The sequence below is a fragment of the Ovis aries genome, chromosome 2 (assembly GCF_016772045.2).
Source record: "Ovis aries strain OAR_USU_Benz2616 breed Rambouillet chromosome 2, ARS-UI_Ramb_v3.0, whole genome shotgun sequence".
NCBI lineage: Eukaryota > Metazoa > Chordata > Mammalia > Artiodactyla > Bovidae > Ovis > Ovis aries.
Genome location: NC_056055.1, coordinates 92451263 through 92476296, shown reverse-complemented (window position 1 = coordinate 92476296; position 25034 = coordinate 92451263). Strand labels below are relative to the sequence as shown.

At 40.1% G+C, this 25034-nt stretch overlaps 1 protein-coding gene across 9 annotated transcripts in view; it reads left to right on the top strand.

Moving 5' to 3' along the window:
- The window catches only part of ELAVL2 (ELAV like RNA binding protein 2), a 170428-nt gene that overhangs the window by 120430 nt on the left and 24964 nt on the right, over positions 1–25034 (top strand). For all 9 annotated transcript variants that reach the window (XM_060411008.1, XM_060411010.1, XM_060411009.1 and 6 more), the window contains one exon: positions 8832–8935. In XM_060411008.1, coding sequence (XP_060266991.1) covers positions 8832–8935 — 104 coding nt within the window. The remainder of the gene's footprint in view (positions 1–8831; positions 8936–25034) is intronic.

Genomic DNA, 25034 nt, shown 5'->3' with positions numbered 1-25034 from the left:
CTTTAGGAGCTACTATGTAAATAAATCAGTGAGTAATGAGAACTGGGCTTTTTTTTTTTTTTTTTTGGACAATGGTCTTGAGATGCTGTAATATCTTAACTTTTTCTCAAGCTGGAGAACCTGGTCCAAGTTAAAATATTCCCCTAAAATATGTGGACTAGAGGAACTAGTTTATTTTCCCACTTTAAGTAAAGATCATATTTCCTAATCTTCCTGGCCTTGGAAGCAAGACATCTTAGTATCCATGTGCACTACTTGAGAATTTAGAGGATTTAATATGCTGTTCTCAGAAGCCTAAGACTGGATTATGTAGGAGTTCTTAATGTTGCCTAAAATGGTGATATATTAAGAAACCCACAGTTGTGCCGACTTAAGCAAGGTCACACTGCATTGCCAGCAGATTCATCATTATTGGGACTGGAACTATAGGAAAATGGAGCTTTACCAGTTGTATAATCAGAGGACAGATATGGCCATTAAAATTAACTCAGTAGGAAAACACTGCTGCCGAGGCCGTTAACTGCTCCCTCTCGGATTAAGAGTAGTATTTACCAAACGATTATTATTTACAACTCTGATTTCAGCAGAAAAGGTATGATTTAAACTCTTCTGTGTTATGGCAGTATATCTGTGAAGTCCTGAAAACCATTTTAAATTTGGGCACTTAAGTCTCAGGTCAGCTTTATTAGCATTTGAGTGGAAGATGAGTCTTCGAGTGAGCCATCTGTTTTCTGTGTTATGTGAGTGTCTAGGTTGAATTCTCCATCCTGGTGATAATCCCTGTTAATGTCCTTTGGGAAACTGGTAAAAATGCTCCGAGCTTTCAAGGGAGTCTGGCTTGATCTGTAGTAACAGGATCACAGCAGTTCTCTGCCTCATAGGTTGATCTTTCCTGTTAGACGGTGGTAGGAAGGACCTGTTCAATTTGACCTGAGTTAGTTGAATGTTTAAATGGAAGGACTTCCTGCTTCTGGCATGCTGCATCTGAGGAGGCTTGGGCTAAGTCAGGAATTAAAATTTGGAGCGAAACGTGACTAGAGAAGATTGCATTCCTCTGTTCTCCAGGCTTCTCTCAAGGCTTTCCCCGGATGTGTGGTCCCCACATGGCCTCGTTCACAGGAAATCTGAGCTATTAAGACAGCGCCTTTGTCAAGTCTGGTGCCCCTTGTTTTGGTGCCAGAGTTGCGGTGCACAGCCTGTCTGAACAGACACACAAGACCAGTGCCCAAGAACAGAAAGTCCATCTGAAGCAACACAGCACATTTGCAACTTTACTGTGGGGTGGGGGGCAGGGAAGGATGATGTTATGGTGTTAGAATGAGGGAAAGGGGTTTAGTCTGTCTTTAAAAATGAAAATTGTCCCCCTTGAAGTGAAAACTTGTTTTCATAAATATAATTTTTTTTTTGCTGTTTGTTAAGGGATTAAAGGATGCAGCTTTATATAGGGACCATGTTTAGAGACAGTGAATCTTCTCAATCTGCCTTTTTTTTTTTTTTTAAAGTGTTAAATTATTAGACCTTAGCTTGCAAATAGTCTTGCTTGTCAGAGAGGACCATAGTGACCTGTTTCTGCTTCCTGGGGCATTTAGGAAAGAGTCATGCTGCTTTTGTCTTTTTTTATTTCATAAAACATTACTGTTGCTCTAAATAAAATAATAGATACACATCAATCAGCATAGTCACCTTTTATTGTTGATTCAACTACTAGGTTTTTACAGAATTCACTCTGCATTTTATTTGACTTGTACATGAATAGTCTCAGCAGACTTAATTATATTAGTGAAAAAGCACTTTCAACAAAATTATATGCTGACATCCCATAATTCATACTTACAGATTTGTGAAACAGATTTATGTAAATCTATCAAATTACTCTAGGTGACATTATTTTTTTAAAATTGAGATTTCATTTAAATAGTATTTGTAGAAAATTTTCATATGAAAAGTTTTATATGAACTGTTTGAAAAGGAGTGTATCTCACATCACTCCCTTAGAAAGACAGAATTCTGTCACATTTGAGCATCTTGTCTCCTTTTGTTCTGTAACCATCTGGTGCGATGTAGGGACATGGATGGGGAGCATGTTTATAAGGGCATCTCTCCTCTCTACCATAAGTTCCTGGAAGGCAGACGACTGTTTCTTCATTTGTTCGTCCTTTCCACTCCCCTCCCCCCCATTAGCTTGTTCGTTCATTCATTGTTTCAGTGAGCAGTTACTAATCTGTGCTAGGGTCGTCTGTATCAGGGTCTATGCTCAGCTTGCCCTTGCTCAATAGCCTGTGCGATGGGATGTCCAAACTGACTCAGTACCCGTATGTAGTAAGATAAAGGTGGATAGTACAAGGGCTGTGGAAGGACTAGGAAAGGGCACTGAACAGTGAGCACTGGGAGTGAAACAAATTACAACGGGAAAAGGTCTCAGAGAAAGCCTTCGAGCAGCGCTCCCCAACCTTTTTGGCACCAGGGACTGGTTTTGTGGAAGGCAGTTCTTCCATGGACCTGGGTGAGGGGGCTAGTTTTAGGATAATTCAAGTACATTACATTTATTTTGCATTTCGGAGAGTTGGACCATAAAGAAAACTGGGGCCCGAAGAACTGATGCTTCTAAACTGTGGTGTTGGGGAAGACTCTTGAGAGTCCCTTGGACTGCAAGGAGATCAAACCAGTCCATCCTAAAAGAGATCAATCCTGAATATTCATTGGAAGGACTGATGCTGAAGCTGAAACTCTAATACTTTGGCCACCTGATGGGAATAACTGACTCATTAGAAAAGACCCTGATGCTGGGAAAGATTGAAGGCTGGAGGAGAAGGGGACAACAGAGGATGAGATGGTTGGATGGCATCACCAACTCGATGGACATGAATTTGAGCAAGCTCCAGGAGTTGGTGATGGACAGGGAAGCCGGGTGTGCTGCAGTCCGTGGGGTCGCAAAGAGTTGGACATGACTTAGCAACCAAACTGAACTTAATTCCTATTATCATTACATGAACTCTGCCTCAGATCATCAGGCATTAGATCCCAGAGATTGGGGACCCCTGTCCTAGAGGAGTAGATGTGTATTCCTGGCACAGGGAACTGAATATGAGTTTCTGGGTATCCATACTTGTAGGAGTCCTGGAAGTAAGCAAGAAGCTGATGATGACCTTGGAAACCAGATTATGATTGGGATTTTCTTCTAGAAAGACTAGTTTTGGAATTAACCGGCATCTAGGGAAGGGATAATGTTTAGGATACTGTAGCAGTAATCCATGTTAGAATAATATGTGAGGACCTGTGTACTAATGCCTGGTGGGGCGGGGCAGAGTTAGCTGGTAGAACAAATAAGTTGTGATACCCCAGTGGTAGAAGGTGCACTGAAATGAATCTGCTTACACAGCCTCACTAATAAGACTATGAGCTACTTCCTTCAGGTCTTGGATCAAAAGTTACATTCAGGCTGGGGCCCACTCTCATCATTATATTTAGGTCAGAGGCCCTGATCCCATACCCCCAGCTCTCTATTCTGCTTCTTTTTTCCTCTTTAGCCCTTATTTATTTTCTTGTAGTATATACTGTAGAGCTTGTGCTTTTGTTGTTTCCTAACCAGAATATAAATTGTATAAAGAGGCATTTTGTGTCTGCTGTATTCTCCAGCATTAGCAAAAAGTAGCTTTTCTAAAATCATTGAACAAATGAATGCTGAATGTTGGTGAAAAATATGTAAGATGACTTTTAAATACAGAACTTTATTTTTCACAATTCCGTGTTGAGAATGATCTCACTTAATATTGGTTGGATAAAATTAAATTAATGTACCAGGTTTGTAATCAAGAATTATGGTGATCTATTGCCTTTGCCTTTAAACCTGAGGGGGTAATTTGATATTCGGAACATTGGTAGTAATTTGAAATAGAAAAGACTAAATAAAGTGACCTTTGAATTAAATGGGTTCAGAAGATTGTGTATTTTTAATTAAAATATGCAATTAAAATTTTAATTAAAGTGTGCTATTAAAAGCAATGTAGGTGGCAAGGGAACGGCTGCAGCTTTGAGTTATGCACAGTTTGGGATAAATTGGAGTTTACTGTGTTTCCCACTAGCACTTTGTCACTGAACAGATTCTCTTCCTGTTTTCCTCTTCCTGCTCTGACCTCCCTGCAGCTCAGTGCACCTCAGCTGCATTCAGAGACCCTTGGAGTGTTTCAGCTCTCTGCTTTAGATCACTTGACCATGGTTCTAAGCAGCCTGTTTATAACTGTTCTCCTTATGCCAAGGAGCAGTTTGTAAGGGATTTTTCTGTCTTTTGTGAAGAAGCCATCCTTCTCTGTGGCATGTATTTAGATTAAAAAGAAGGGTGCGAAACAAAAGCCATTCACATTCACACACTATACAGAATACCATGTGCTGAAGTGCAGTATTGACCTGGAGTTTAAGGACCTACTTGAAGTCATAGGCCTATGACTGTTCAGAACGCTTCCTCTGTAGTGACGTTCTAGAATCCCTGCCACGGCTGTTAGGACCAAGGCTAAGATGAATGGTTTCAAAGTCTCTGAGGACCATGGGGCCACAGGTAGCTTCACAGGACTAGTAAAGTTGACCTTATTCTTGATGTTCAGCTACCAGAGGTTCTTTTTTACTTCTAAAGATAGGATTTATTGGTTTGAAGGCTTTTTGCGGGGGGGAGGGTGAGCCTTGGCTTTGTTATTTTGTTCAGAATTTCTTTTGATCATGGTGGTTTCCGTAATTGTTATACTTGGAATTTAAATGTAGAGCTTTATAAGTTTTTTAAAGAAGTGATTTTTGGTTTTGAGATTGTCAATATGCACATTCTAAATTCAGAATGACTTGAAAAATAGATTTGGAGGATATGGATAAATGATGCTTGGTTTTCAAGCCTTCCTTGGTAGTTTATGACTGTTACTAGCTGATGTATACAAAAGTGCGAGAAAGTGGTTCCAGGCTAAATATTTTTTCCTTGATGTTTGACTTCCTTCTGCTTTTATTTTTAAAAAATCTGCATTCATAATAACCTGAAACAGGCACTGTATAAACCAGGTGACTTTACACTGTCACAGGAATAACAGCGTAAAAATTCATATAGACTGCAATTGATACTTGCACAAGAAGTACTGGAATTTAAGACAGTAGGCAGCTGTCTCAAAACTACTTTTTTTTTGGTAGAGCTCTGTTAGAAAATGCGTGGTTACATTATATTTCAAGCATACTGAAGATGGTCCAGGTACATATATAAACTAGTCGTGAATTGAGAGAAGAACATAGTGTTTGAGATTCTTGGATTCGAGTTCTGATGACTACTTTCTGCTTGTGTGTTTTTTTTTTTTCTCTCTCTCTTTGGTTTGAGGATACTGATCGACCTTACCCAGCTTCAGATACCATTACTTCCTTACAGAAGAAGAATGAGTATCTCACAAGATCAATGTGAGGCTAAAATTAAACACTAAAACACCACACAGCTGAAAAATGAGAATGGGGAGAGGCTTGCCTATCTTTATATCATTTGTGATGCCTTTATATATTTTAAGCATTCAGTACATGTTTGCTGACTTGATTAGCTCACTTGAAAATGAAAATCTGTGAAGTTACTAACTCCCTTATAGTTCCAGTGCCAACATGTTAGTGCGTCTACTGCAGTGGATTTAGGAATGAAGCCGTTTAGCAGCAGTTATCTCCTTTCATATTATTTTGCTTAGGGTGGTGATAACATTTTGCTTACCTTAAATACTAATTGATGAGTGTTGCTCTTCCTAATACCAGCACTAAACAACTTAGAAACTTTGTGTCAGAGAGCTTGTTTAGGGATTAATATTGTTTGAGTGTACTCAGTTTCCAATAGTTGAAATTTGGTTGACTCATCATTAAAGCTAGCCATGGCTACTTGAGGCGGTCAGGTCAGAGACTCATTCAGTGGCTAGGTCATCTGATGGTGACATGGATGACATCAAAAAGTGTTAGTCGCTCAGTCGTGCCCAACTCTTTGGGATCCCATGGACTGTATGTAGCCTGCCAGGTTCCTCTGTCAATGGAATTTCCCTGGCAAGAATACTGGAGTTGGTTGCCATTCCCTTCTCCAAGGGATCTTCCGAACCCAGGGATGGAACTCTGGTCTGCTGCATTGCAGGCATATTCTTTACTGTCTGAGCCACCAGGGAAGCCCATTGATGACATTGCCTTTGCGTAAATGAGTAACAGCCACTGTGCTTCTCATTTGCACATTTAGCAAACTTTTTGAGTGTCCCCAGCATGCTAGGAGTAAGAGCTTAGAGGAAGGGCAAGAGATGGCTAAGCAGACAGGATTTTGACTTTACCCAGCAACACAACTCCAGCAGGCCCCTGCTGCGCCAGAGAGTGACTTCAGTAGGCAATAAACTGTTCCTCTGAAGTGATGAATAACTTGAAGAATTTAGAAGAAAGACATCTACTAATATTGTAAAAGTGCATCTGTCAAAAGGCAGGCAGTCTTTATTGCAGAGTCACTTCGTACCCAGACCATTAGCACCTGGCCCTTCTTAGGGCTCCCAGAATCCTTATTTGCAGTCTCAGATTCTCTCTCACTATTAAAACTGTGATTTTCAGCCTTGAGTACATGTGTTAGAGTCACTAGGATTTAAGAAACCTGGTTTGTAATAGACCAATTTAAAAAAAAAATTGGGGGAAGGGGACTCAGACACCAGTTTTTATTTTTTTTAAGTGCTGTGGATGATTCCAGTGTACCAAGATTGAGAAAGGACTTTGATTAGAAACTGGTAAAATGTAAGTGTTAGTGTGGTGCCAACAGATAGGAGAAATGGACTCAGTGCTTGTACAGTTGATAATTTGGTTTATTTTGTTATAGAATAGCAACGTGGAAAACCACCCAGTGTTCACTTTGCGTTTCCTTCCCCTGTTGTTTTGGTTTAATTTTAAATGAATGTGTGTAAACTCCTTAACATGTAGTGGATGTTATTTTTCCTTTATTTTTTCACTGGAGTGGTCTGTCTCCATTGATAGTGAAAGTTCTCATCACTGACTCAGCAGTCTCCTTGGGTAGGAATTATCCTTACTCTAGAAATAAGGAGGTTAATGACTCAGAGAGGTTAAGTTGTTTCTTCAAAGTCATACAGCTGGTAAACAGTGGAGCCAGGATTAGAACTTATGTGTGTTTATCTTCTAGCCCGTATTCTTTCCATCATAAAGTGCGTCTTTGAGCAGCTTTTTTAATGTTCAGCCAGTTTGAATCCTGCTCAGTGATAACAGAACTGCAACACATTTCATGAGAGGCCACTATGCATGCAGTAGACACATGATAAATGTCAAGTTAGAAAAAAAGCTGAATGCTTAAAACTTCAGTGATTCACATGCAACTTTAAGAAATCACATCTTTGAGTAAATCGCAATTTCTGTGAGTAGTGTGAGGAAAAAAATTTATGAACTGAGTTTTAGGTCTCCCCTCACCCCCTTTTATAAAAACAGGAAAAAAATGTTTGATTAAAGAGTATAAGTTAGTAGTGATTATCCCCTCAAAATGATAGTGGTCCTCAAAATATAATCACAAGTTTTCATGGTTATTAGGTATTATATTTAGTCTTCTCTCTCCCTCTCTCTCTTTGTATACATGTGAGGAACCACGTTAGGAAAACCAGAGTGGCCTTTCTAAATACCTGTGTTCACAAATACTTAGACTTAAGGGTACCACTTAAAAGAAAAAATATTCTCTCACTTTGCTATGAAATTGATCCAAAAATGGTAGTTTATAGAAAGCATTTGGACCTTTACTGGGAATCTTCCAGGAAACCCTCAGTTGGTTTGGTTTGACTTTTAGTAGACTAAACGTTTTAATGACCATTTTTGTCACCACCTTTTTAGTATTTTTCATCTTGTCAAACTGAGAAACTTTGCTTTAGTTGAAAAATGGAGACCTTTAGGGTTGACTTTACTTGTCTGTGCATTCCATTGATTCCAATCTCTTGTTACTTCCTGTTCCCTGAGAATCGGGACACATCAGTGAGCCAAGGACGAGAGGTCTCAGATGATGGATAAAAGCAACAACAGACTCATTTAGAAGCAACTCTTTATTCCAAAATTTTTCTGTTCTGTTATTTTTATGTTTTTTCTTTTCTTTTCCATATATTCTTACGGGTTTGTATGTCTTCAGCCATGAGTCTTTGTATTCATATTTCCCTTTATTCCTTAGCTAGGCTTTCAGACCCCTTTAGTAAATTGGGTTTAGTTTATTTGAATAAGCTCTCCTCTAAAATTAATGTACTTATGTGCACACACACATAGATTACATGTGTACACACACATAGATTACATGTGCACACACACATAGATTACATGTGTACACACACACATTCATGATTCTCCACTATTTTAGACTCTGAAATAATTGTACTTGGTAAAGGCTGTAAATTTATCAGGGTAATGTGTACAGAACACTGACAGATTCTTGGTTGATGCTTTTTACTTTCCAGTTTTATGTGTAAGGAAACTGAAGCTGAACAAGTCGTGCCCGTGAAGCCCACGCAGCAGCTCCGTGGCGACTTGCACCCACAGTTGCCTTGCTGCTGGGCGCTGGGGCTTAGGCAGGGCATGTGCGATGGAACACTGGGGATGTGTGTTTTTTAAACAGCACAGCTTGCTGTGTTGTAACTGATGTTTAAACTTGAAGCTGTAATAGACAGGAGATGAAAAAGGCCACATGTGTATTTCTAGAATTAATGTAGACTTCTTTTTACTCTTGAGAAAATATGCTGGCGTTAATGACAAGACTTTATGCCAGAACGAACACGGATGTCTGTCATCAGCGGTGGAGAACTAATGTATGCCTTTCTCCCCTTCCCTTTCATTAGGGCAGAGCTTGGGATATGGCTTTGTGAACTACATTGACCCTAAGGATGCAGAGAAAGCTATCAACACCCTGAATGGATTGAGACTTCAAACCAAAACAATAAAAGTATGTTTACATTTTTTTTTATATCTACTCACAGAACAGAGGTTGAAAAAAATTAAGGTCTCTTTGTAGCTCTTTCCTTTATTCATTTTGTGCCCATATAGACACGTCTCTGGGAGGCATAGCAGAATTTTTTGGTTTGTTGCCTGATGGGGGAGACTTTATTCATGAGTACTACATGTATGTGCTTGTGCTTAGTCCCTCAGTCGTGTCGGACCGTTTGTGACCCCATGAACAGTAGCCCACCCGACTCCTCTGTCCGTGGGATTCTCCAGGCAAGAATACTGGAGTGGGTTCCAACTACATGTATTGCATTGGGCAAAAAGTTCGTTCTAGTTTTTCCATTACAATTTACAGAAAATCCCCAGTGAACTTTTTGGCCAACCCAATAATTACTTGTGTATTAACAAAGGGACAGAGCAGCAACTTTCTTAGCTAAGTATGTTATGAAACTTACTGAATTAAACTTCCATCCTTTATAGTGAATTACTTGCCTATAACTTGAAAAAACCGAATCCGTTTCTTCTAGCAGAGGGATCAGAGCAGGCAGTGGCACCCCACTCCAGTACTCTTGCCTGGAAAATCCCATGGATGGGGAGCCTGGTGGGCTGCAGTCCATGGAATGGCTAAGAGTCAGACACGACTGAGCGACTTCACTTTCACTTTTCACTTTCATGCATTGGAGAAGGAGATGGCAACCCGCTCCAGTGTTCTTGCCTGGAGAATCCCAGGAACGGGGGAGCCTGGTGGGCTGCCGTCTATGGGGTCGCACAGAGTCGGACACGACGGAAGCGACTTAGCAGCAGCAGCACAGGGATTGACAGTCTTGTTCTGTAAAGGGCCAGGCAATAAATACGTTAGCTTTGCAGGCCATTATCAAATGTAAAAATCATTTTTAGTTCTCAGGTCATAGAAAAGCAGGTCCTTGAGCTACTGTTGGACTCTAGTCTAGCAGATACAGCTTACTTTGAGGAGACCGACTAGGAGAGTGTATATGCCACACGGGTTTTTTTTTTTTTTCTGTTATAGTTTTCTTTTCGTGACAAATGGTAAATAACTTGATGGATGTTTTCCCTGCCTTTTTGAATTTTTGAAATTCTGATGTAAATTCTCTCTGGATACGAAGTTAATACAGTTGGCTGTGTAGATTTCTTTCCCTTCAGAAGATAAAAGGGACGTTGCCTCTAGCAAACGCTTAGTACACGTGCCATCAATTTTCCCTCTTCTGCCCGGTGCAGACATTCCCGATCAATCATGGCAGCCTTTCTCACTGAGTCTGGATGTGGCTTCCAAATATTTGTCAAAATAGTGTTCCAGACAACCTCTATCAATTGACTGAAGTTGGAACCTATTTTCCACCCTTGATTTAAGAAGTCAGCTCAGACCATAGCCTGGAGTGGTGAGGGGAAGTTAGTCAAGGCTGACTGTGGTATCCATCTTGCTTAGAGGCCTGTCTAGGAGATTTCTGCTCACTTTTTCAGGTATCTGGAAATGCGGTGTCATCTTTGTGTTTAAAAGTTGCTTCTCTCAGAGTTGTCAGTTAAGGTAATTCATTAGCCTGGGGTAGTTTTGACATCTCATCCTTTATATTTATTGGCTCGGAGGAAAGATGCCTCCCACCTCTGTCTCATCTAAAGGAAACTGTGTGCAGTGACCCCCAAATATACGTGAAGGTAAGATGTCTGAGATTCTACATGCTTCTTGGTCAAGAAAACGTCCCAAGTACGAAATGGCTAATTACTAGATCTCTAGTTTATTCTCAGATCACAGCGGACTTGTTTGTTTTGACCTTGGTTTTTCAATCTGGAGTGACTTTTCTAATTGTCTACTCTTTTTTGCCTACTCTCTGTTACAGAGATGAACATTTTAATAGTATTAAATTGAACATATTAATAGTATTTTTAAGCTCAAGTACCTTTAAAAAAGAAGACATCCAGCATCCAGTTACCTTTTCCTATTGTTTTGCGAACACTATCCTACTGCAGATTTTTGTGAGGCTTCTCAGTGTCAGTTGACTTCAGGATTGTTGCTCATGAATCGTTGTTAAGAAAATGGAATACTGATGGTTGGATTGACACGCCCTTTTCTCCATTCCAGAAATAAGCACCCTTGTTTCACTCCTAGTGGGTCGGTTCTTTTGCTCTACGTCAGTTCTTTTTGCAGTAAGGTCCACACAAAGGTAGAACTGCAGGAGAAATGGGTCTCCATAGAAGAAATGTCCATGGCCTGCAGAGAGACCTTTGGTGACAGCTGCCGCCTCTGTCTGTCACCGGGCCTTCTCTTCCGGGCCCAGCTGCTCAGGCAGGATACATGCAAGAAAGGACAGTCATGCCTTGTGGCTTTTATACCGTGACATCTGCCACTTCTCTTCAGATTTTCTGGGAAGGGGGTGGGCGTGGTAGGTAAGCAGCAGGCTGCTTCTTTCCCACCCCTCTCATTCGGTTCCGACAGGAATATCAAATTACAGCTGGTGGCCTCAATTTGGCCCCGATTTATCTGAGGCAAAGCAGATCATTTCCCAAAACTACATAGTACCATTTTTGTCTGTCTGTTCTTTCTGATTTTTTTTCAATTAGATGTATCGTGTGTTCTCATGCAACATCTGAGCAAGGTTTTTCCTAGTGTTCCCTGCTTTCATAGTTTTGGGAAGCTGTATTTAAGCCTTTCTGTTTTCCTATTCTGTGAATCAGTTTCTCTTTTTGCTTCCTGCAGTCCATCCTGGTGGAGGCTCTGAAGCTAATCTTAAAAAAGCACCACTTTCCTCATACTGCTTCTCACTCAAAATTCTCTTCTATTCCCCTACTGTTTTACCATATCATTTGGCTTAACTTTGGAGTGACCCAGCATTATCACTGAGTACTGTTCTCCACAGTAGTCAGGCTGGCTCTTCCATGGCAGGCTCATCTTATGCACAGCCTCTGCACAAATGCTTTTATGGCTCCCCTGGCATATTCTTTCTCACTCAGTTTTATAGCAGCAATCCCATCTTTTGGAGTCCATCTGAAGTTCTTCTTGCTGCTGCCTTTCTGGGTTTTGCTAACTCAGGTTGGGTCTCTCCCTTCTTTTGAAATAGTCCATGAGGGATCATAGAAGTTTGGGGATGGAAGGGGACCCGTATTTAGTTCAGACTTAAGCATTAACCTCTACCCGCAGTAAAAAAGTTGAGACCTAAGTGGTAGTCACAGGGTTTAGCTTAGATCAGGCAGTTGAAGTCAGAGCTGTGACTCAAATCTTTGTCTTTTGGTATCTACACTAAGACTGTTACCATGACACCATATTTTCCTTTAGAAAGCTGTTGTAGATTAATTAATACATGTGTCATTTATAAGTATGCAAGTATTCGTGCACTCCTTGAGCTCAGGTTTCTCTCATGGCTTCTGAGCCACCTGTGCATTTGGTAGAATTCCTATTTATTGGACTATTGAATCAGTGCATCAAGTGCTGTGAAAGGTGGTTTATTTAGCAGTTTTTCCTGGGGCTTCCTGGTAGCATTAGCCCAGTAGGGTTTTGTGTAATAGATGGATGGTATGTTGAATAGATGACAAATACTCACTGTTTCTGCAATGAGTGAGGCAAGAGTCCCACAGTCACTGAGAGGAGGACGAGTTAGAAATACAGATTCTGGGACCCACTCCAGATCTACTCAATCAGTGTCCAGAGGGACGATGTGGGAATCTGTGTTTTTTTTGTTTTGCAGGTAATTTGTGACAGTGAGTCTAAGACCTAACACTTAGGAACTGCCAAAATGTATATGGGTTCTCTAAATGCTTGGTACTTTTGCATGCAGAGTTCCATTTGTGTTCATCTTTTACCTTGATAATCTTGTGGATAATGCTCTTAACTGGAATGTTAATCGTGATTTTACTTTAATGCCAATTCAACATTTGGAGTAAAAAGAAGTTCATACTATCTTCACTTTTTAAAAGGTGTGGGTTAGAAATGAGAAAAACTTAATCAGTTCACCTTATGTTAGAGATTTGTTATGTACAGTAGCATTTATAGGTTAAACGTTCAAGGTGGCAATTCTCTTAAGGTTCAGTTTTTTTTCCTGGTTGAGTTAATGTCCCAGCAGCTTACATTGCTGGTGATAAGAGGCAATCATGATGAGTAAAGCCTGCCTGTGTTATCCCTAATAATGAGCTGGTAAGTAAAGTGTGGATATTACAAGATGTTTTTAGCTTTGGCTACTAGGGAGGGTAGTAAAAAGGGAGTAAACGCACACTTTTTTCCACTCCTAAGGGAAAATGAATTCTTTAGGTTAATGGTATCAGACCTAGATTCATGCTGAGCAGAGTAAAACACTCATTTCTGAAAATACAGACTTCCCCCCCAACATCAAGTGCTGTGAATAAGAGAATATCACATATACAGTAAAATCTATATCTTGATCCGCAGCTTCTCCCCTTTCTACAGTGGGCCTAGGCAGTTTTATTCCGCCAAGTGGCTTTGCTTTATTTGAAAGTAGTAGGAGCTGTTGGGCTTCCCAGGTGGCTCAGTGGTAAAGAATCTGCCTGCCAGTGCAGGAGTCGCAGGTTCCATCCTTGGGTTGGGGAGATCCCTTGGAGGAGGACATAACCCACTCTAGCATTCTTGCCTGGGAAATCCCATGGACAGAGGAGCCTGGTCGGCTACGGTCCGTAGGGTCGCAAAAGAGTCCACACAACTTAGTGACTAAACAGCAACAGCAAGGAGCTGTTACCTTAAGGAGTAGAGAACTTCTCATCTTTATTGATGGGCTCCCTTGTGGCTCAGCTGGTAAAGAATCTGCAGTGCGGGAGACCTGGGTTTGATCCCTGGGTTGGGAAGATCCCCTGGAGAAGGGAATGGCTACCCACTCCAGTATTCTGGCCTGGATGGGGTTGCAAAGAGTGCCTTTCACTCTCATCCCTAGAAATCCATGTCTCCTCTCTCAGAGCAGGAAAAAAACCTGTCTGGAAATGCTACTGCCTAAATTTGATTTTGATTGACTCGATTTTTCTTAATCATCAGACATAAGTCAGATTAAACCTTACCTTTGCTTAAAAATTAATTGACATACATTAATGTGGAATTTCTCATTAAAATAATTAAACTGCCATTTCTGTCTATACGAAAAAACTCAACAATAGAAATATTAATTAGAAATAGTAATGTCTATTCTGTAAAGTGTTCAGTTTAATAGAGAGCAATTAAGTAAAGCTTAATACACTTTTTTTCTGAGCTACTGTATTGCTTTTAATTTTTGTTAAATTTATACCTTTTCTACCTGTAGCTTATCCTTTTCTCAATTAGTAAATGTCATGTTTGTTGACTGTTTTTCTGTTTGGCATGAACTGCATCCTTAATATAGGAGGAATCTATACATTTCTAGTTTTACCCTCCGTGATATACTGTGTAAGTGATTTAACTGGTTGTATAAGCTTGGATGGACTCCGATCTTTTAACCATTTTAAGTTTCTATTTATATCCATAAGATCTTTAAAAATAATCAACTTATCACTGAGTCTATTTATTACCCGAGTCTCTTAACTTTCCATAGTGTTCCAAATTCTTTTCTAAGAAAAGGTGTAACTGTTTTTAATGAACTTATGGCTGTCACATAGGATGGTTTGGTTGAGAATGCATTTAGAGTGAAGTGCAGCACCTGTCCTGAGGCGGTAACAGTTAACTCTTTACACGGTTGAATGTTTAGCAGACACAGTAACATTTGCACTGGAAAACTTGTCTGTCTCAACTCTGGGTTCACGATTATCTGGGATGGGGGTTGGTTTTTGTCTGTCATTTTTAGTTGTCATTTTATAAAATTTAATTCTGAACCTGAGGAAATAACCCTGTGGCTGCTGCATAAACCATCTCCCCACTCAGTAGTGGAGGAAAGGGCATGGAAACAGGAATGGGAGTGAAGGTGGACTCTAGGCTTGCCTCTTGTTGGGGGCTCTGTTTAAAGTGTCTGCAGCACTATTCTGGGATATGGGTTTTCCAGCAGCAGGAAAGCTGAGAGTTCATACTTCTGCTGGGAAGTTTGGAAGCGGGTGTTAGGGAAATCACATAGAATTAGCTAGAGGAGAAAGCAGGGTGAGGAGTGGTGTGGAAGTGAGCCTGAGCGCAGGGTCTGAAAAGGGACGTGTGTAGGGCTGAGTGAGGAGCCTTGGCTTTATACTGTAGGTAAAGGAGGCCCAGAGTTTTCAGCAAATCAGTGACAGGGTCGGACTTGGGTGTTTCTTAGGAGGGGTACATCTGCCTTGGACTTAAACTCCGCATCCCTCTGAGCATCTTGAGCCACCTCCGGCTCTTGGGGCTTATTTACGCAGTTGATATTTCTCATGAAGGTACGAAGTGTAAATGCTCATAGAAGAAGTGTGGGCTTCACAAATTTATAAGGCCTCTTCTGTAAAGTACCCATCAGTTCAACAAGAGTATAGATCATCATTGACCTTTTATCTTGACCAGACTGGGAAATTTTGAAAGTAATAGTCTGAAGGACAGACCTCACAGTAACTGACAACTTTTGAGATGTTATCCTAAGTTTATTATTTATCTGATCAGGTCTCTGTGGAGAGACAAATGGAAACTTTGAGTAAATGATTTCTGTGCCTTTTTTAAGAAAATGAGATTGGGTGTATGTTTTTCTAATTTCATTTTTAACCCATGATCTGGAACTTTCTAGAGCCAAATTCTAAGTGTATTATTACTACATGTGATCATCAGAAACTCTTCACTGCATTTGAACAAACCTCATATCTATATTGAATCCAGTTTACAGTTTATATGAAATGAGGAATAATAGATTTTTTTTTTTTTGAGTAGTATGTTTTTTGTGGAATGCTCTACTGTCAACTTTGATTTTTTTCTTTCTTTAAAAATCTCCAGAGGTTGTTATTATCTAGGGGATCTGGCAGGGTCCAGAACCTGGTCCTGACTTCAGGCCTGTTGTGTTATTTCTGCTCCTTATAAGCTTTGTCCATATTGGAAGATTCCCAGGGGGCAATACCTTGGCATTCTCTGAACAGCTTTTCTGTAGAAGATACTTCTCCATGGTTGCTGGAGCAAAGGCTAAGACTGCACAGAAGGAAGGTTGAAGAGTAGGGTTCCTGGGGTCAGTGTCCTAGCCCACTTCCTGTCCATCCCTGCTTGTGAGCCACGGAGGGTGGCAGTGGGAGAGAGTCTTAGCAGCTGACCTAACCCATCTTCCTTGGGAGGGATTTTGTAGATCATTTTATTACGCAAGTGTGGCCCTGCATTTCCTGCCTATTTCATACATGTACACCAGCAAAGGTATTTCTGATGCAAGGCACTGTTAGCACTTCTTTGCTTAACTTTTCTAGTGCTCTTTAAGGGTAGGGTAGGGCTTGTTGTTGTTCATGTATAACCCAGGAGAAGTAGTACTTGCTCAATTTGGTGGCTTCACCCTGTTGTTCCAGACCAACTAGAGAAGTTAAGTAGGTGTGCCGCCTTGTAACGGAGCCTCAGTTCCTTGCTGTATCTGCTTTTGTGTAGTGTGTTCATAGGACTTTTATTTGTCAGTTTGTCTGGATTCATGCCAAAACAGCAATAGTTTCTTGTAGCCCTTTGGCCAGTGAAATGAAGTGCAGGTTAAGGGGCTTGTTCAGAAGTAATATAGCTAATAATAATACAGCTAGGAACAGGAATGGGCCATGGTGGCTGATGCTGGCACCGTTTATGGTTTTCTTTCCGTTTCACGTTACTGATACTAAGATATTTACACTACTATAAACAAATCGAATAGTGTCCTGAAGACCTTGATTTGGGGCTGTTAGTACCCTGAGATTTTCTGAACCAGTTTTATTAGGTGCAGGGGGGTGGAACAGTGCCTGGTGATGGAAAAACTCTGTTGTCTTTCAGGCTGAGCACTGGAGATAGCCAGACCTCCACTTTGAGAAGAAAACTGCTCTCTGGAGATCCTGTTTAGCAGATAGGTGAATTAACATTTCAATGGTAATTGGGCAGTAAAAGAATTATTATAGTAACTTTCTCAACCTCTGTTTTGTAGGAGACCATTCATACTTCCAGAACGTTTTTCTGGCAGGATCCTTTGAGTCCTAGATGCTAGTTTAAAAATCACAGCAAAGCGGCATTTCTCTCTAAATTTGTGTGGACTCTTTAGAGAAGCATGTGTGGTCCATTTTCTTCTACTCCCATCTCTGCCAGGTTTTCCTTTAGCATCAGTTCTCAGCCACAAGTACTGCGTCAGAATTCCTGGTGGAATTTTTGCTTCAGAAAGTTTCTTGGCATGCTATTTATGAACAAGCAAGAGAGGCGGCTATGTTTTGAAAACAACACAGGAAATCTGTTCCTTACTGTGCCCCGCCCCCCTTCTTTGAGAAGTGCTCCTTTGAATGCTGCATTAGGACATACGGCCGCAAGTCCCAGATGCGTGTTCTGCTCTTGTCTGTTGGTCTAGTTTCCTCAGCTATAAAATGGTAGAGATGGTACCAGGTTACTCAGCTCCTGTGAAACATTTGGCCTGAGATCTAGAGGTAGAAAATACTTGTGTTGGCCTGTTATTTTCAGAAACAGAAGATCAAGAATATTTCATTTTTTTTTTTAGTTTGCATTTTCTATATTAAAGTGATATTTTTAGAAGTCTAGTTGGGAGGAATTAAGAAGCTAGTTTTATTCTGAAGAAAGTAGTCAACAGTGTTTAATTCTTTAATTTTGTTGGATATTTAAATAATGGCTCTAGTTACTTGAGTTATAGAGAAGTGGATTGTGAACAAAAATAAATCATGCTAATAGGCTTTCTTCTGGGTCATTAGTACCAGGTTACCTCCTCCCAGGGGAGAGAGAACCTTAATCCTTCCTGCACAGGTTCTGGGCTTGCTAATGAGTCTTGAAATGACCCTCAGGTGAGCCGCAGGAAGGAAACGCAGAGCATCTTCCTGGCCCCGGAAACTGATCATTCAGAAAATGCTTTAGTTTCCCCACAGTGCTTCTTTAGAAGTCTGGCCATTTCTGCTTGCTTCCCCCAAACAACCCTGTTCACATTCCTAGAAAGATTCTGGAGTCACATGGACTCAAGCACAGCAGCCTTTTCCAGAGACTGGCCATTGAGCCATATATAGTGGGTCTACTTCTTGGAAATAACCTTTGGGTGGGTTTTATGGACTTTGTTTTACTTCTGCATTTTTGTATTTGCTGGTGATTTATAGTCACATACACTTTCAAGATACCTGGGAATTTGTGTTATTCAGAAATTAATGCTGGTAGATGGCAAAGAGGAGGGCTTGACATCTATAATTTTTATGAGCTCCTCAGGAAATCCAGAAATACACCCCAGAGTTTGAGGATTACCTCTTTAAAATCCCTCGACATAAGGGACTGCTAAAACTTTAATGTTCGTCAGAATCACTGTGGTGCGTTGGTTAATAAAATGCAGATTTCTGGACCCTAGTCAAGACTTATTGAATATGATGACCTACAGAGTGAAGCCAAGAAAGTTGTAGTTAAACAGCCACCACAGGTGATTCTTAACAGGTGGTGGTCTAACCTGAGAACCACTGTTTAGTGGTTTACACTTGGACAGCTTTCTGGTGCTTGTTTTAAAACATGTAAGTAAGATTTTCGTTTTGTGGTCTTGTGATTAATGGGCGTAATTTTAATGAATATAATGCCCTATCTACCCTCCCCTTTCTCTTTCTCACACACATGTGCTCATGCACTCATTTCCAGAGCATTTGAATGTCATTAAATACTTCTAGCATTACAAGTACGTAAACATCATGTAGTGCCTGATTCTCAGAGCAGGGAATTTGCAGCATGGCTGTTCTGGGGCCTGTTCGTTTAAAATGGCTATTTCATAGTGTAGAGATTGGGAGTTGAATTTTGTGATCCCAGATGGTTGTGAATCCTTAGATTATGGAAGTTGCTTTTGTAGTACAATAAAAGTTGGTCTCGTTTTTATAAGTGCCTAGCCACACTCCTGACCCACCCTCCCTGATATCTGGATATTTGAACTTTCCAGGCAGGGTCCGAATAAATGGAAATTTGTGCTCTTATAAAGGACTCTTCCACATAGTGTGTTAAAAATATTTAAAGAAAAAACTTTACAGTATGCTACTTTAACTTATAAAAGTTTTGACCTATAAACTGTATTTTGTCTCAAAGCTGTGGGAAAGCAGTGTGTACATACTGTTGCCTAAAGGGTTAGTATGTGTCTCTTCTGCTCAAATTTGCAAAAAGGGTTAATAAGTACTTGTCACCAACTTGCAGAATTTTCCTTCCTGTTCTTCTTCATTAACCAGTGTTCTTGGGGGAATTGTGAAATATGCATTGTCTGCAAACTACTCTGAAGCACAAAGTCAAATGAACTGTGAAGGTGAGGGCTAAAAACACCCCTCTCACCTTTGTACTTTGTTCTTTGAGTATTAAAGAACATTGATCTGCCAAGTGGCAAAGGGGATACTATTTGGCGGTTTAATTACAGCCAGTGAATGTTATTGATGCTATCAATCAGTGAGACCCAGGGAAAGGGCATGGTGCCAGACCATTCTGTGCTCCCAACAGTGTAATTAAATACCGAAGGACTAGATTCTCAAGGTAAAGGGAGGTGCTTCCGCACATCTGAAGGAGGAGTACGCTTTGTCTTGCAGCAGGGGTAAAGGTGGCTAGCCCCTGCTTACGGCCGCCTTTACATTTCTGGAGGAGTTCTGTGAATGGCAGTGGTACGGTCTCTTCTTTGTGTACAGTTAAGGTTGTTGGTGTTTTCCTTAAAAATCCTCTCTCTTTTCAGATCTTCACAACTGTCATTTAAAAGGTTCTAGAAATACAATAATTGCTTTCTGTTAAAAGCTGTTTTGGGGGGAATATATAGCCCAGGTGTCTAATAGATATTTGGAGAATGAGAGATGGTCTTTGAATGAGACTATTAGTCCTGCAAATCAGCTCATTTAAAAAAGCTTTCCCCATGATTATTCTCTAATGTCTAATCATGTTGAGAGAAAAATATCTTGGTTGGTTTGAACTTAGAAAGCATTCAGTAATATTTCAGGAGTTATTCCTTTTAAATCATCTATTGAACACAGTTTTCATAGTTGTATGACTTAGGTCAGGTCTACAACATCTGTGTAGGTGAAACTTTATTTGACTGTAGGGAAGGCTTGCAATAGCATTTCTGTTATCCTTTTATCATATATTTCATACACACGCTCACACAGTGTGTCTGACACACAAATCTCCATCTAGGCCTATTTGAGAGAGAGGAAATGCCATAGCTAATCCAAAATGTTTTCTGTTACTGCCTCTTTTCTTTTTAACTGATGTATAGCTTGTAATGACGGAGGGTTACCAAAGACAGTCTACCCTTGAAAGAGATTGGATTTCTGATTTTTTTCCAAAGGATATATGCATACACGTACACACTAGATCCAGGACAAATGAGTCAAATCAGGCCGCAGAACAAGTCTTGGCTATTGTAATGTACTTGTAATACAGGATTGGGTTGTAGGTTGTTTATATTTCTCACAGGTGTTTGAAGGGGGATTGTTGAACTATCTTCTCCTTTGTTTAGATCAAGAAGATTGTTAGAATTTTTTTTCAGAAGTTTGAGGAATAATGTGTTTAATATACATTAAAGGTTTACTGAAACTGCCTCGTTGCATTATATAGAGCCATAACAAGACCAGTGGTCAGCCTCCCAAGTTGGGAAGGTCATATGCTTCAGAAGTCTATGTTCATCATACATGTGTTTTCCCCCTCTTCTCCCTTGCCACCAAGAGCAAAGGTATTATCATAATGTTAAAATAATTGCAAATTACTTTAAGACTGTATAATCATGGTTTTACAGTCTTGGATAGGGGATATCTGTGAGTAATTAAATAATTCTGGGGGCATTTTGAGTGGCCAGTATGTCCGGGTCAGCTTTGCTAAGTGTTGAAGCAGTGCTAAAATGTGACACGATACAGTCTTGTCCTTGACATCCCCATGTAGGAGGGCAGACAGCACTTACTTTATGTGACCGTCATGTGGATGTGCGGTAAGTGAATGCAGAATGCAGTGGCAAAGGACATGTCACTGGCTGCTAAGAAGCCTCTGAAATGGTTTCAGAGGTGATAGGGTTTTACAAAATAGGATTATCAGGCAGAGAAAGAAGAATGGTATTACACATGAAGGGATGTCTGATCCAGAGGCACAGAGGCCATTGTGTGACATGGACCTTTCTGGAGGAAACTACATCTGAAAATGATAAAAGTGTGCTTATTCTATCAGAATGATTCTACAAAAATGATTGGTAAAAAAGATTTAATCCAACCTAGCCCTGTATTTTACATTTATCCTTTTTTTTTTTAAGTGAAGACTTAATTTATAAGAGGAACTATAGGAATGAATTTGGGCAGATTAATTATTCGTTTGTAAACACATTATCTTCCTTGTTTTGAAAAGATCCACTGTGACCCTTGAGACAAATGGTACTGAGAAGAAATTTCTCTTTGGAGTATTTAGTATCCACACAGAGATAGGATCATTATATTTTCATTACAGTATGTATACACAGGCCAAAGAAGACTTAGATATCTGAGCTATAATTGTAGTGAAGTAGTTTTTTCTTCTAGTTTACAGAACAAAAGAAAACTTACTGTAGATGGTTTTCTTTTTTTTATTGCCACACTAATTTTTGACTGTTCTCCTCACCCAGCTTATTATCTCAATATTATATATGTGTGTGACATACATGTGTATTTCTGTAGCCCATTACTCCCTTTTTATAAAAGCTTGACTGTGACATTTAAGGCTGTAGAATTACTATTCATATTCCTATAGAAATTTTTATCCTTTCACATCTGGCTTCTTCATCCTCCCAAGATTCCAGTCTGATTCTCATTTCCTACCTTGGGTCATCCCTGCTATACTACTATATACCGTTGTCATTACTTCCTAAGTTTTATTTGGCTAATAAAGCATTTATTTTTCACTGCATTTTATCTTTCTCTCCTATTTGGTGGTCTGCCCTCTGAGAGCAGGCAATCTTTGTCTTCAGAGCACCTCATGGAATACTTATGCTTTTGTTTATAATTTCTGAATGAGGAAGTTTTTATCTGTTGACTCATAAGAAAGAGTGGAGACCTGCTCAGTATACTCAAAGATGGGAAAATTGATAATATAAGTGAAATTAAAAGTGAACCTATTTCTTCCTGTTAGGTGTTCTGATTCAGTGAGGATGTGGTAAAATGATTAAGGGACTTACCAACTCTCTCCTTTTCTATAGTAAATGAAGATGTAACTGCTATTTTTCATGTGAGATTTTCTACATAATGTCCATGACTCTCTGTCTTTGTCTATCATCTGTGTCTCTTTTGTAGATTCTTTTTTCCTCTCTCAAATCTTAGATGGAGTATGTGAAAGCCCTAGAATATTTAACCTACTGAAATTGATGTGCTGAGAACCTTTTTCTTTTCCCACACTTTACCAACCAGTAAAAAACAGCTTAGTTTTTATTCTTAAACAGCTCCACTTTACTTAGATCAGCTGTGGTGTGTAGTCCCTTCTTTAGGTTTCACTTTCTAACTCAGCTTTTTAATCCATCAACAATGCCTTAGACATACTTGATGCTCAGATACTACATAAATCATATTTAAAGTTTATTTTTGAAGGTAAAGTTGTGACAGGTATCCTGATAGTATGGTTTTTGTTGGAGATTGCATCTGATCACGTATCAGAATCTTGAAAGAACCCTTTAAGAAGCTTTTACTGCAGAATAACTTTCTAAGAATTGGAAGAGTACAGCTATTTTTCTATAAGCCAGTTTAACATTTCCAGTGAAGTCCAAAGTGCCAGATTGTTTGGACAAGCATCGTACCTTCTAGTCATCTTGCCTGAGAGGTACGTCAGAAATAACCCCTGCAGGAGGCCGTGGAATGGATTCACCCAGCAGATACTGGCATGCTCACTTGGTGGGTGGGATATCCATATATACACACATACAGTCAGCCCTGGGGTTCACATCTGCAGATATGGAGGGCTGACTGTGTTTGTTGTACTACACTGTTTTGTATGAGGACCATGCGCATCTGTGGATCTTGGTATCCATAGAGGCCCCATGGATACTGAGATGACAGTAAATATAAGTTTCAACCCTCTAGGAGCTTAACGCCTAATACTAGAAAAGTTTTGTAAGTGCATTACAGTACTCCCGGTCACTTGGGGGCAGCAAGTGGGGAGGCTGTGAGACAGTCTTCTGCTTTGGCCCTGATGAAGAAGCCCATGTACATCTGAGTGCTGAGTCTTAATTACTGAGATTTTCCCTTCTCTAAATCTCCCCAGTGTCCTCATAGTATATTTAGTGAAAATGTCTAAAGTGAAAACCTGACATTATTACCTGCTCGTGTAGTGTTCTTGGTGTTCTTTCATGCTGTGGATTCACATGGTGTAATTGGGCATGTCATTGGGATGGCATTTGTAACCATCCCATATTCAGAAACAAACATGGAACCTATTCTAACCTGATGTTAGGCTGATTTCATGAAGTTCATTTATTGTGTTTGCTGTTGACTCCCCTAAAAGAACCCCTTTTCTCCTTTGGCATTTCACATTAAGCTCTCAGAGACCTCTGAGAAGGGAGTGAGAAAGTGGGAGGATTTGATATGTGGCGCTTTCTTTGGAGAAATTAAATTGGCCTTTCTTACCAGCCCATTTAAAGGTGCTGGATGGGAATTCCCTGGTGGTGCAGAGGTTACAACTCACTCTTTCACTGCTGAGACCCCAGGTTTTATCTCCTCCCCACTGGTCTGGGAACTAAGGTCCCACAAGCCTAGAGGTCTGTTCAGGGAAAAAAAAAGGATGCTCTATGTTGAGCCTCGAGGTACGATAGTAGGATGGCCTTTCCATCCGGGTTGGTTTCAGCCAGCCTTCAGGCTTTCCAAACCTACTCATCTGTTGCTCTCTTGTAAAATACTTGTACCATTTTGTGATGCTGTAACTACGAATTTTATTGTAATGATATGAATTTTGATAATAACTGCAATAGATTTGGAATAAGGCTTACTTGATCATTGAACAGTTTTTCTGTTAACTTAATCTTCGAACTGTTTTTCTGTTAAAGTACATCTGCTCTGTGCCAAAACTCTTTCTGTCATCTTCTCTGATCTCAGAGATAATGGTATTATTTGGGTTTCTTTCTTCCATAAATTGGGGCCTCTGATAATAATAGCCAATTAATACTCTTGTTATGAGAATCAACCAAATTAATAAGTGTAACATACCCAGAACAATGCTTGGCACATGGTAAGCACTTAATAAACACTAGGAACTATCATCATCTATATTGTTACATGATTTTACACATATGAAATCATTATATTATGATTAAAGCATTATTATTGTTCTCTAGCTCGGTACTCTTAGTTTTATTACTTCATGTAATCCATGTAAGGTCACTGTGAGGTAAGAACTATCATTAACCTCAAATTACAAATAAAGACATAGAGGCTTCAAAGAACCTAAGGAAATTATTCCCAAGTTATATAAACGGTAAGTGACAGAGCCAGGACCTGAACTTGGCTTGCGAGCACCCCATGCCCTGTGTTTTTACTGCTTCGTGGCTCTGGACAGTTAGTTCTAGCACATGCACCAGTTTCAGGGCACTGGCAGTTCAAAGTATGCTCTCTTGTGGCCTGAATTTCACCAGTGATAGTGTATTCTCTTTTGCCTTTGTAAGTTTTTTGACCAGGTACTAAATTAACTCATGTTTGTCTCAGTTACACCTTGTTCATGTTACCTGACATTTCTAAAGATTTTGTGGCCAAATGAACACAGGCTCATTTCTCATTTTTAATGCTTAAAGGAATCTACTTTCTTAACAACTGTTGAAGGTAGGAGTGGATTCTTTGGTGGTTACAGCTGAAACTTTCATCTATTTTTTTTTTCCCTGGTGGGCTTCTGGTGCCTCAGAGGTTAAAACGTCTGCCTGCGTCTGCCTGCAATGCGGGAGACCTGGGTTCGATTCCTGGGTCAGGAAAATCCCCAGGAGAAGGAAATGGCAACCCACTCCAGTATTCTTGCCTGGAGAATCCCATGGACAGAGGAGCCTGGTGGGCTACAGTCCACTGGGTCACAAAGAGTCGGACACGACTGAGTGACTTCACTTCACTTCACTTAGTAAAATCACTTG